A 14380-nucleotide genomic window follows, 5' to 3' on the forward strand; every position below is an offset into this window, starting at 1 on the left:
GAAATGCGCTGAAGGGTTGTTATTTCCTCCAGTGGACACAGTTCCTCATAACAACCACAAAACAATTCGGCACAGCTGAGCAACACAAAGAAAGACTTTTCATGACAGACAAGGAATGGATGGAAGGGAAAACAACAGAAAAACCTTTTTCAGGGTGCTCTTTGATGAAGACAGAGGTGAAATAGGGTTGACAATGTTGTACAAATGCCCAAATAGATCTGTAGTGCTGTACCTGCAATGTGTGTGACACAAAGGGGACATTGATTTCCTAATGTATTCGCCCAAGGTGCTTGAATATTAATGGAAGTAACATAAGCTAACAAAAAAACATATACAAACTTGGCTTTTATTCCATTCCTCCATAAGCATGCTATTTAGGCTACTTGTATTGGGAACTGACAGTAGATTAGTCCACATCACCAAAATGGATGCTTCCACATGTTTCCTGTTCCATCAGATAAAAGTCAAACATAGACCACACTCTAAAACCAGTTTCATTATTGTTTTTACCAAAACCAGCTACTTGTAACATAATCAAAACAATGTTACTGTTTGACCTGCTCAACCTTTACAAAGACGGCCCCACATTTATTTATTTTTAAATGCCATTGTCTTACAGCCTTTTTTTCCCTCAAAGTTTTCGAAAGAGATGTGGCAGATGAGAGGATAGTGGAAATATAATATTGTCTGACCTTCCAAGGGGAGCATTGGGTTTCAGAAGTTTGATTTAGTATCATAAAGTGATACAAATTCAAACCAGTTGAAGGCCTTTGCTTTTCTAACCAATCAAAGAAATTGAGACATCTCTGTTAAGAGTTTGGCTCAAGCGGCATCTTGTCAAAATCACTGTGAGCTGTGATCTTTCAGCCTTACCAAGAAAATAATTACACACTGCTATGCTATGCTATGCCCTCCATGTGTTAAATATTATTTAATTCAAAAGATGTATAATGATTTAAACGTTTAGTCTGTCTGTTTTAATGAAACTGATGAAATATCTTTATACACATCCTTCTACACCACAAACTAGAATATCCCTTTAAAATATGCGTGTGAATATCCCCTTTGCTTAAAAAACAATTGGCGGTCCTATACAGGTTGCAGCACCACGGCCAATATTCAAATTAAGTTGACTTTATGGGGAGATCAAACAACGCCACGTTTTGCTCCTGGATAACCATGATTGATGCACAGTGTTTAACGCGGCTTATCTCTGCATTGTCCACTTTAATACCTATTTTCACAATGGATCCAAAGTCCGTTTTTAGGAACAATAGCCTTCATTTTGGGTTTCCTTCCAAACAAATGGAACAACGGAATTGGAAAAAGAGGAAGAAAAATATGTTTAAAAATCAGACAGAAGCACATTGCATGCTACATTCATAAAAACAAAGTGAGGCTGTAACACTGCATTAAAAAGAAACAACGTGAGGTCGTCTGCGCAGAGCTGGCGTAAGTGGGAGATTAACATCTCCGTGTGTGTGAGAGAGAGAGAGAGAGAGAGAGAGAGAGAGAGAGAGAGAGAGAGAGAGAGAGAGAGAGAGAGAGAGAGAGAGAGAGAGAGAGAGAGAGCAGTGTGTGTGCAGCCTGGCTGGTGGTGTGCTGTGTTATTTTCCAGCTCGGAGCCCCAGTCTGTGCAGCTCGATCGATTCTCATTGATTGTCCCTGACGAGCTGCTCCACTTTCCAGCCAATGTCAGCCTGTCTGCGATGGGGAAGGGGAGAAATGAAGGAAAATCTCTGCCGCCCTGGCGGTGTCATTTCCACACACTTGAGTTGGCAGGCAGCCAGCAGACAGGACAGTGAGAAGAGGTGGACTGGACTCCTATCCAGTGATGGGGGAGCCGAGTGTGTCGAGCTACCACTGACCAACGCCTGCCTGCCTGCCTGCCTCTTCACAAAGCCCACCCGGGGCGAGAAATAAGACCACAGATCATTCGGCGATTATTCGCTCTTGGCTTATTAATATGTATTATTCATATTTAATTATCATAAAACATGTATTAAGTGATATGTATCCGTCTTTAATGCACAACGAACATTTGGTAGCAATACAGAGAAAGCCATCCACTTGATAAGCTAACATGAGAAATATGAAGAAAATGACAAATTAGGACTCTTAGGGTTTTATCGATGTAAAGCATTTTTCATGAATGAATGGACAAGGACAGATAGAGTATGACGATTCGATGTATTGTTCGTTCTATAAGTATAACTACAAGTAAGCTAATAACTGTAGTATAATAATATTGCTCATTTTAACAAATTCACACATAAAACACATTCTTGTCACCTTAAGATACCTCAGCACGTGCTTTCCCCAGGCAGGGATTGTCCCTTTCCAATTAAGTTTTTGTAATTAAGTTGGTCATTTTGATTGGTGTTTATATTTATTATTTGTAAACGAATTACTATTGTTAATTCGTGGTTGAAAACGCATGTCTTTGAAGCGTACCCCGTAAAACGCAAGGCAACGTGTGCGTTGTCATCCATTTCCCATTAAAGCCCGATGAGAGTGTTACATTGAACGCTTTCGAATTGGTACTAATGAGGCAAATTGGCAAAGGTTGTCTTAAAATCTAGGCGTTTTACCTTTCAAACCCACGTATATAATACACCAATTTGTGTTTTCTATCCGCAGAAAACGTGACCTCATATAACTCTTATCTCAGTGTTACCCAGTGTAGCCTGTGTGTGCATTTTAATTTGTTACGTTTGCACATTAAGTCATGTGATTTCTGAATGCTAAAAAGCGTAATACCGTAGTGCATCCAGCCTTATGATTATAAATACTATTATTACTAGCTTATATATATATATATATATATATATATATATATATATATATATATAGTTGTATTATGTTATTATAATTAATGGAATTGGTTGTCAAGAATAATTATAATTAATAACAGTAATTACTAGTTATTTGATATTCCTAAGCGTACAAACTAAGAAAGGTCATTTCCCCGCCATAAATTAAGCATTTAAAAGTCAAACTAAAGTTCTCAGTAAGCATGAATGTGTTAAATGCAAATACTTTCTTAAAGACGTATGACGAGAAAGTCAACCTGCTGTATTAAAAAAAAGAAAAAAAACACACATCATGAGTAAACATTGAAGAATGGAAGCAACCAACAACAGTAACTATACAAGTGCTAGATCAGCCCTTTGGTGCTCTATTTTATGAATAATGAACGCGTGTTTTGAAGCGCCACATATATACAAGCTCGGTGATTAAAACTGTAAAAAGGGCATCCCGTTACTACAAAGAAAATGTTTTCAAGCTTTATTTTTTTCCTTCGGCGCAAAGTCCAGTTCGGTTTTTACGTGAAGCTCCAAAAATCTATGAAATGTGTTTGCATGTTCTTCCCGAGCGATCAGGGATGTAGAGGTGGGTTTGAGGGAATCGAAAGGTTGGAGCCCACTCGCTCGCCTCCGAGAAGTGCGTTTTACACTAATTTATCATTCCCTTTCCCTCGCATTTATTTTGGGCGAGGGTTTCAATATTTCTGTTGGGTGAGAATTAGATTTTTTCTTTCTTTTTGACATCAATCTCCGTAGCTGCAGCTGTGAGAGACTGGTTGGACTGGCAGATCCCTCCCCTCCGCTTGGATCGCCTTTGGTAGGTGCGAAAGAAAGGGCCTGTGTTTGCAAATATGCAGATACATTGAAGGGGGAATCATAGTTTGTTGAAGTCTGCTCAAAGTTGGGATGTCATCTTCGTAACGATCAAGTTTTCAGGGAGAACGGGATAATGTTTTTTCTTTACCAAAGGAAACGTGCTACTGCAGATATTAGGCAGGCACTGCAGGCATACTGGTTTCAGATCACTGAGTCTAGACAAAAGGTATTTTTTGGCTTTAATGTGAAATAAAATTTCGGATAGCTGTCGTGCACGTACTTACCTGATGCATACATTATGACAATCAATAGTTTGAAGGACGCTCTAGGATAAATCTGGTCATGTTTGGAATTATTTTCAACAATTATGGTATCACAATACAGAAGATGTGATATTCGCTCATTTTTTCAGCTGGGGAGTAAAATGTAAGTTTTAATGTTCAATTCATGAAGTGCGGTTTGACAAACTTGATATTTTTTTTACACTCTATGTTGAAATTTACTTAAAAGTTATTTGATGGTTGTTTTATTATCAACAACTATTTTTTCATTCTACAAGATTAATAAAAAATACAAAAATATAGCAATTTTTAAAAGTAGCTGTATAACTCTTTGTAGTTCCTACGAGTCTATATCTGTGCTTATATATACGTATAATATATATATATATATATATATATATGTGTGTGTGTGTGTGTGTTTTCGCGTGAGCGTTTATTTGAGATATTTTTTGTTTTCGATCAAAATTATTGGCTCAGTACTTTTATTGTGTTAGGATATCCAGTGTGTGGTTTTTATTGTTCAGGAGAACAGATCAAGCTCTCTTATGTGTGCAGTGTAGAGCCCCGGTCAGCAGTGACTGAGCGCTGGGATTTACTGCGACCCTCATTACTGCCGCAATCCGGACTGGCAGAGGCGCTGGTCGGGGGCTGTGTTTTTCTGGCCGCAATTAGGTTTCAAGACTGTAGTTCCGCTGGCGTGAATCTTTTTCAACAGTATAGCTGGTTGTACAAGAAGATTAATAACTGATCAACAGCAACAACTACTGGTACTACTACTATTTATTATGATGACAATTATTATTATAAATATTATACATTTGCGTGTGTGTGTTTGTAAAGGGAAGCAGTCTGCATTACCTGAACTAATGCTATCTGCCCTCGCAAGCCTCCCAGGAGATGGCGAGAAGGAACTTCAGGCTCTGCTTGTTTCCCGTCATGGTCTTGGGCCCCCTTCCGCTGGAAATGCTATCTGTAAACGGACAGATACATTGTAACATTTGCAAGTCCTATAGTTGCATTGTGTTTTGTAATGTATTTTTTTTTTTTTTACGAAAATCAAAAGCTTATATTACAATACTTACATAATAATACTTAATAATATTAATATAATATTAATAATATTAATCAATATCAATATTATACATTTGTCATGATCACTTCATACTATGTAGCTATGTACCATTTATCTATACTTATCTATTTACATATCTGTCAAACTCCTTGATTGTTTAAAAAGGTCACAGTAAAACTGGCTGGATTTAAGATTATCGTATTGTGCTTTAGGTCAGTACTTGTCATTAGGTCATTCTGTAGCATTACATATATAATTTCCATTGATCAGGTACGGTCCCTACTGGTTATTTGACAGTGTCAGGAAGAGCTGGCATAAATTGGTCTGTCGGGTTCTTTGTCACAATATACGTTTTAAACTGTGGCCACAAATTTTCAGTTGAATTACCATGGAGACTGTGTTTTACTACTCAATTTCTGGCCTCTTCCCTACCCAATTGTTTTGTTTGAACAGGGCAGTATATTTTGAATCATTTTGCTGAAATTGTACATAAGGGCCATTGGCTGTAAAGGTTGTCCATTGGGTACAGCATGAAGAACCAGGATGCTTTAATGCTGTTTCAAGTTCATGATAATATCAGTTTTCTACCAGTCAGAACATACACAACATCCCTACATCATTACAGTACTGCCACTATAAGAGTGAAGTAAACTTAAATCTCGTATGATCACATCTTAAAGAAAAAAGCATATCTTAGTATTCCCAAACAAATGTTCATTTGTACTTTTAAAACTATAACATTACCATATTGGTAAATCAGATATTTTCTGATTAACCTGATTAGCTTTAAATTATTTATATATTTTAGCTTGTTCAATAATATTTTGCAATTCAATGTGTTTGGGGGGTATGGCTATTCTTATTTGAAGTCCATAAAATAAATACATTAATAAATGTAGCAGAGACAAAATATATAGACCTGGTCACCTTTACTTTGCAGCGTTTGTTTATTATGAATGCTTATGACTCTGGAGACTTGGGTCCCTGGAAATCATAATACTAAATCAACAGCTTCTGTACTTCATCTGTTAAGATCAGTTTAAGCATTTCATATGGTGCTAATAACAATGATAAAACATATCTACATTTACAATAAATATGATAAAACGTGATGAGCATTACACTTATGCAGTGTGCTTCACACAATATTAACTTTTCACAATCCTTTTCCTTTTTTTTTTCTTTTTTTTTTTTTTTTTACGAATAGGCCTCTAGGACTTGTAACAAATGTTTCAATGTCTGTCCTGTAGGAAATGTGCTACAAATGTGTAAAATGTGTCTTCTAAACAGAGTATGAGCCCTTTACCAGTTAATATTTGATATTTCATCTATATAGTGCTATCTGTCCCATCAGAAGGACAATGAAGAGTATATAATTGTGCTGGGAGGATGAACAAGAACGAAACCCACGATAGAGAACTGCAGTAGAGAAACTTCTTGGACCTATCTGAAAATAAACAAAGCATATGCCACCATCCTGACATTATTGCAGGCTCTACTGCCCAGCAAGAACGCAGTGCTGGAAGCCTGTCTTTGAAGCTTTACCTCCCACTAATTTTGGCCTTCCAATCTCCAGATACTGTCTACGTTTTTTTTTTTGCCTTTGTTTCCCATATAAGGTAGCCTGTTTCTTGTTTTCCATGTGTCTTTCATGAAAGACCAGCAAATCTAGAGTTGCCATGAGTTTTTTTTTTTTTTTTTTTATGTGGAAAGTATATTGGCAAGAGATTTAGTTTTTTACTTACAAGGTGAGATAAGTATATAATGAAGTATTACTGTATTTCTGTAACTATGTTACTGTAACTAGGCTGATGATCAAGCAAAATAAACTAATACATTAAATACAAGAGATATATCCCAAACAGTTGTAGTTGTACATCTTACTATTGCATTACAAATATACAAGAATACTGAATACTTCTATAGGCCACAGTGCAGCAAAACTAAATTTAAGATAACATAAAAAATAAAATATAAAATACACATTATATTTATATAGGATTTTATTTAATCTACCAGTAAGTCGACATTGACGTGAACAAATTAACATTGTGAATTTCTAAGCTGTAATTTAGAGTTAATGTAGTCAGCATTTGTTTTGTTTTTCTTTTAGTCATAGACCTGGTCAAGTTGGTGTTGATGTTCTGTCTTATTTTTATTGTTGAACTTGTCATTCTGTTGAGGATTTCCCATTGAATCAATATTGTGTTTCCAAATGAAACAAAATGTTGACCAAACTTTGACAGTGACATATAGGCCTACAGAATGCATGGATTGGGTTCAGACTTAAACCTATGACTTTGTAACGACTGAACTATGAAAATTATTTAATTATACTAAAGTCTAATGTTTTACAACATGTCCATGTACCTTAGTGGGAATATGACTCAAATTAGGCAAATACAGGCTTATTTAACACTGGTTATTGCTATAATTCAAACAAAAACTGACATTTGACATTTTCCAAATAATGCAGAGCATTAATGTTATTCTAAAGTAGTTTTACATTTTGTTGAATTTCATTTTTAATGTCTTCAAAATATCTCTTATGAAAGCTATTAGCTGTATAATTTTCCAGCTACACAACCTGCACAGCCTGTGAAAAATACTATACTATAGTTTAATAAGTTTTGGTAGATATTCTATAATAATATTTGAGAACAATATTATTATATTGTTAGACTCATTTAATCTATTTTCATTTCACTTAGTTTGAATAGAAAACAATGCTAACAATATATAGGCACAGCCTAAGGTGAAATGTGATATTTCATGACAAATAATAATTCTTTAAAGAATAACCAAGTGATTTTAGTGTTAGCACCACCTGTCCAGCTGAATAGTGTGGTAATAACAAATCAGGTAGGCTTGTGTTTTATTGTGCCTTGTCTTGATGTCACTCAACCACATTATGTGCTATTACTATTATTGTAAGAAGTAGGGGAATCTCTAATTTGATTAAGTTATTTCTGTTTCATATGATTTTGATACATGCTCAGGAAATCACTCAATGTACCAGTAGCAGAAATGTAATCCATAGATCCTAGTACACACATGACTGTTATGGCATGATGGTCTTATGGTTGTGTTTCAGTGTTGTTTAGTGAAAAATATGTAAAGATGCTTAGAATTAGGGGTTAAACTTTTGGGAAGCTTTGTTTAATTTATTTACTTACTTATTTATTTATGCAGGGAAAAAAACAAAATGCCTTTGACCTGGTTGGAAAATACCAGGTCAAAGAGCAGCACCATCTAATCGCAGTGATAGTTAGGTAATTAGCTTTATTCACGAAGGGCAGACATTGTTGACTGTTTAAACACTGCTTAGGTTCTTTGTGGCAAATGGGATGCAGCTGTTATTGCAGCCTGTTGTCAGGCTACTTTACCCAACAGTATGGCACTACAACACTGTTGCATACATGTTCATTAGGAGGAGAAAAAGAGAGCTCAGTACACATTATATTAAGCTTGACCCCTGTGATTAACACACTGAACTGGGATTTTTGGAGCATTGGTGAACCTCCGTTTTGAAATGCAATGTTTATGTTTCAATGACGATATAAGGATCGGCATTGTTTTTTGTTTAGATGCCATTTAGAAGAATGCTGCTGGGCTACTGCGATGGGCGCTGTACCCGTGATCTTTCTATTTATGCGAAGTGTTTTTATCTGAAGAGTCCCTGCGAAGCTGCCCATAGCATAGTGTTTATTAACAGGGAGACTGAGCCAGAGCACGTTAGCCTGTGAATAAAGCCTTTGTAGTGGGCCTTCACACTTGCACAGCACACACACACACACAGACTGAAGCAAAAATAAAAAAACCTGTGACTGTTTAGTCAACTGCATAATAAAAATCCAATCCATCTCCTGTTGTTGTTGCATAAGTTGTAGGGTGATGAGGAAACGTGTGCATTTTTGATTTTTTGTATTTTTTTATATGTAAGCCTAACACATTTTAGTCAGATTAGACTTTTTTTAATTTAAGCAGAAACAGTAAACGTTTTCTGTCACTTTTGTATATTGTCTAGAAGGTTGATCTTTTTAACTACATCATCTGCGTCTGTAGCGATATTGATTTGCAGCCATTAGTGTGTTTTGATAACATGGCTTTCTCGGAGATGATTTATGTAGTGTTAGGTCAGTTTAGGTTATTCCACTGGGGCTATACATGTTCAGATATGTCCATCTGCTCAGAGAGTTACAGAATCATGCTCCAGGAGTCTGGCTTGGCAGGTATTTTTGGGCATCTAGGTGTTGTATATAAACAGATTCTGTAAGGTGTTTTCTTCTTTGAAGGTGTTTGTGTAAAACAGCAGGGGAGTCCCAATTTTAAGTAGAATACTTGCTCTCATACTAGAGTCCTTATTGCTTATAAAATCCATAGTTTATAATATTAAAGCAACTACTGATAAACCATGAGTTTCATTGAATATATGTTCCTGAAAAACACCATGTAAGTCTAAGGAAAAAAGGGGGATAGGAATCTGTAATGGACCTTGTTAACCTTTAGTACAAGGAAATTAAAACATACAATAATGGATTGAATAGCCTGTAATTTTGCAGATTACAGCACTGAATACATCTGTACAGCCAGCAGTATAGCAGTGAATGGCTTGGTGTCACTACTTTTTCCTTCACTCTTGGTTACGTGTTGATGAGTCCAAGCTAATACCCTAATACCAGCACCATCAAAAAAATGATCCCTTTATACTGGTCATTTAATTGATCTAAAGATTAAAGATTGTCTCAACCTTATCTAAATGAGGAAATAACACACTTGAACTCACAGGACTTGTTGTTTCACAGTTGTCTCAACTTTTTTGCTCACTTTTAATGGTATACACAGTCAATTCATTTAAATTGTACTGGCAAGCAATCAACACAGTACTAATGCCTTTTGTTAACTTATCAAGAATTTCTGTTTACTGGGCCAAAGTGATACCATATACTGTGTAAACTCTGAGATTCAACCCACTGAGTGAAAGATAGTAGGGTATTTGATAAAACATAATTCAGATATGCTTTAAAAAAAAAAAAACCTATTCGGGGCATCTGCCAATAAGTTCCCCTCATTGATGTCTCTAACGAAACATTCTGTAGAAATGGTGCTACTGTGCCATACATAATGAGGTGGAACGTGCAAAACCGATGGTGGGACTATGCCAGACATCTTGTTTTTTCTCTGAGTAATCATCCAGAAGTTTTCAAATCCAGGTCTAGTTTCCATGCATAAACATCTGTGTGGTTCCAAGATGGGGGACATTTGTCTTCTACACCAAATCTCTTTAGTAAGTAGAAGCCTTTATAGCTACTCATACTTGTGTTTTGTGGAGCAACAGGAGGCTTAAGAAGGTCGGAATCTCTTAGCACAGGTAACTTCATAACTTCATGCACATAAAAAATGAAGGGATTTATAAAGTTCACCCATATTTCTAGCTGCTTGACACTGCAAACAGGAAAGTTGAAAGATAATGATATGTTTTAGAGGAAAGTGCAAGAAACTAGCCTTCCTTTTCGCACTAAGCGAAAGAAAATGTACATTCCTGTGCATTCATGCAGTTTATTTACTGCAGTCCAGTGTTTCAGCAATGCCAGTCTGCCTGCTGCGGTTATAGCTAATAATTATTATGGGCTGCTTGACCGACTCTTTGGTTATTGTTTTTTTTGGTGGGGGGATGGGCTACCACAGCTGATTCCAATCTGTTTTGGTTTCATGTTAATACTGGCTATCTTTGCTATATCTGTGGAGACTATTGGGAAGAGTATAAAAAGAAATTGGGTGACAGCTGAAATCTCAAGTGTTGGTGAATTATTCAGAAGTCTTTCCTACAGGACAATATTTGCACTTATATTCACAGACCAGATTGCTGACAATAGGATATGCAACTGTGTAAGCCCTCAAAATCAAAGTTTTCTTTAGATTATTTTGCAGATCTTTCTTTGTTGATTTTGCTTTTACCAAATTATTTGTGTTAGACAAACTCATTGCTTTTGTTCATGTTTTGTTTATGTGCAGTGGGACAAAGTTTGAATAAGGAACGCTGTAATCTGTACTTTAAGATGACATTTATTTAAACCCAAATTATTTTTAAATGGCAAAATACTTGACCAGTTGACTTTTTTTAAAGATCTCATTTTAGGAAAATGGCAATTATGAAGTTGTATGCCATTCTGAAGTATATATGACACCCTTCAAACGTCTGTCTAGCATGTACAGAAAAATTACCACATTTCCATCTGGTGTGCTAAAGAGCACGATGTTACTCCATATCAGATCCTGATCTGAAGATTAGTTGCCAAAATTTAGTCACGGTCACATTTTCTTTTTAGCTGCATTCATTTAAACTGACATGCTCTATGACAAATAGTCCCAATGTCTGTTATAACAGCATAATGAACGTTTAGCTTGTTGCTAAGTTTCCTAAAACACTATGGTCTACTCAGAGAACATTAAAGGCCTTTCTTTTTTTCTCTTTCATTTTTCAGCTTTCAGTTCCTCAGATAAAGGATGCCGATGATGCCGGAGATTTAAACTGCAGTCAAAGGCTCTTGGGGGTTTTAAAGGGTGATTCGTCAAAAGCAACCATTATTTCACCTGTGTTTTGAGATTGTTTGCCTCGACTGTTGTAACATGTCTAGCGGACATCAAGACGAAAGCCAAAAAGCAGATGCCTTGGACAAAAGCAACAGTGAGGAGACACAGCCCACCATCACAGAAAGAAGAAACAAGAGTGGTATTATTAGCGAACCTTTAAGTAAAAGTCTTAAGAAGTCTCGCACGTTGTCACAGTACTCCACTGCCGGGAGCTCGGGTTCTGTAAATGGACTATTGCAGAATGGGATGTCCACAGGCAACGGTGGCGAGGTGAAAAGTAACACTACCTCCACAGCACATAAAAATGGCTCCCAGCCTTCAAGCAAGACGGACAGGGCATCGGAAGTGAGTTTGGAAGGACAGAATGGTTTACATTTTGCTCAGACAGCCGAGCTTCTCAAGAGGGCAGGGGTGGAGCACGTCCTCCTCCCGAATGAACAAGGACCTGGTATCAGCGACATTGAGGCTGTCTCTGCCACGGAAGCAATGAATAGTCCTGCTGATTTTCCATACATGGGTGGCTTTCCTTTTAATCCTGGCCTTTTCATCATGACGCCTGCTGGGGTCTTCCTGGCAGACAGTGCACTGCACATGGCTAGCTTGGCAGAGTATCCCATGCAGAATGAATTGGCATCTGCCATTAATTCGGGGAAAAAGAAAAGGAAAAGATGTGGGATGTGCCCTCCTTGCCGCAGGCGGATAAACTGTGAGCAGTGCAGCAGTTGTCGGAACCGAAAAACAGGCCACCAGATTTGTAAATTCCGAAAATGCGAGGAACTTAAAAAGAAGCCTTCTGCAGCATTGGAGGTAAGGTAACCCTTGCAGGCTGCCTGGTCTACAGAGGGCCAAACAACATAAAATATTTAGTCTTTCTTGACACAATGAATCTAAAGAGTTTCTCTCTTTTTCTACTGTGCTTCCCACACCAACTTGCTGACCAGTGGAAGCATATTTTCTTTTCTCTTTTAGCAACCAAGCAATATTTAAAAAAAAAAGAAAAAAACTATGAAAAATATGTATTTTTATCCAAAAGATTGTTTATGCTTGGCATAGAGCACCGAGCAAAGGCAGAGACAAGCTTGGGCCGTCCATCTGCCCATTGGATAGTCATCTGGTGCACCAGGTGTCCATGCGTGTGTTGCAGACTCTTCATTTGAGCTAGCTTAAAGTTCTGTGCAGTGTCTGTGCTTGTGATAATTTATCATTTCAGATCCCAGTGTGGTCAGTACACTCTAGAAAATAAAATATCTGATTGTGAAAGGATAAATAAACCTAGCTACTCTCAAACTTCTACTGTTCATTCGGCTGAGTAATAGATTTACTTAAATAGACATTTGTTACTAGAGAACATGTTATGCAGACAGGGACACTGAATTATGAGTCCCTTTTTCATTTTAATCCAATTTACCAAATGTAGCGCCTTTTCACAGTGATCTAGTGATTTTAAAGTGCTTTAGGACATTATAATACAGTCTAAGAGTTAATTACAATCAGGCTTGGCATAATACTTAGAATGTATTATTGAGACTAGCAGCAATAAGTAAAGGAGTTATTTCAATCCATTCATTAAAACTAAGAATATATGGTTCTAAAAACTAAATATGTCATACCACCATTCACTATTTATGCAAAAAAACAAAATAAACAAGCAAACAAACACGTTTTCTGTGCATGTCCTGGCCATCAAAGTTTTTTTAACAGTTTTGGAGGAGAGGAGATGGCTTATTTGTAGATGCCAAGATATTTAGTTAACAAGTTTTCTGACAAAGTAAAATATGCAGACAGTTGAGCTGGCTCCAGATTTTCCGAGACAGCTGAAAGCCCAGGATGTGTGAGGTGCTTTGCAAAGGATCCATCTTAATAAAACAACAATCCTTTGCAATGTGATGTCCAAGCTTTTACTTTAATTTTGCCTTTTCATGCCTTCCTATTACAGTCTTAGAAGAAGACAATTACCTTTAGGAATAAAATTATCAATGTAATAATGATGGCAAACATTCAATAGGTGTGAATAAATCTGTCTACGTGTCTGTTTCTATTTATCTATCTATAAATATAAAAAATGAGTTATAAGATCAGAATACTTTATATTTAAAATATTAAAAGTATTAAAGTTAAGTAGCATACAAGACTGCCAATGGACAAGTGGCCAGTTTGAAGTATTACCTAGATTGTGGTATCACTTTGGGACCATAATTGTTTTGGTTATTTTATTCACACAGCATATCAGTGGGACTGTTCACAATAAAATCAATGTGCACTCATGTTACTGTCACGTTAATGCTGAATTTCAATTGCTTCTTGGCCCTGCTTTGCAGTAATACCAAACTGATTGTAAAAACAAATGGAAATCCAGTGACAGAGAGGGCACCAGCATATGCTAATTAAGATGGAGGTTATGTTCATTTTAACTGGGACAGATGCACACTGGCATCTGTACAAATAGACTGTTTCTGGGTCTCAACAATATGACTGAACGCTGAACACCATCTTAATCCTGGGTCACAATTTTTGAGTTGTTCCATACAATTACAGGTAAGATAGGAAATATATCACACAATGAGGATACTGGGGGTAAGTAACAGGTACAATTCCCAATATGGCCAATCAAACCATGTCCTTAAAAGCTGTTGCAAACCAGGCCCATGTCCTGCAGTGTTTGTCATCATGATGAAGCAGTGTGTATAACTGGAACCTTTAAAGAAAAAATGTTAGGTTTTCCATTATTCCTTTATTAAATTCATATAATCTAAAACAGGGTTAGCAATACAAGTGTCAGGATCTGTTATATGTCAGCTCTTCTTTTATTG

General features: G+C 36.7%; 1 protein-coding gene across 6 annotated transcripts in view; it reads left to right on the forward strand.

Annotated features, from left to right (window-relative positions):
* Nucleotides 1-3399: 3399 nt before the first annotated feature.
* LOC136762825 (CXXC-type zinc finger protein 5) overlaps nucleotides 3400-14380 on the forward strand; it is a 45243-nt gene continuing 34262 nt past the window's right edge. For 2 of the 6 annotated variants that reach the window (XM_066716371.1, XM_066716370.1), the window contains exons 1-2: nucleotides 3646-4049; nucleotides 11462-12377. In XM_066716371.1, the coding sequence (XP_066572468.1) occupies nucleotides 11607-12377 (771 nt within the window). In that variant the 5' untranslated portion in view covers nucleotides 3646-4049; nucleotides 11462-11606. The other 4 variants (XM_066716369.1, XM_066716367.1, XM_066716366.1 and 1 more) reach the window with 4 other exon arrangements.

The sequence above is a fragment of the Amia ocellicauda genome, chromosome 11, assembly GCF_036373705.1.
Source record: "Amia ocellicauda isolate fAmiCal2 chromosome 11, fAmiCal2.hap1, whole genome shotgun sequence".
Classification (NCBI taxonomy): Eukaryota; Metazoa; Chordata; class Actinopteri; order Amiiformes; family Amiidae; genus Amia; species Amia ocellicauda.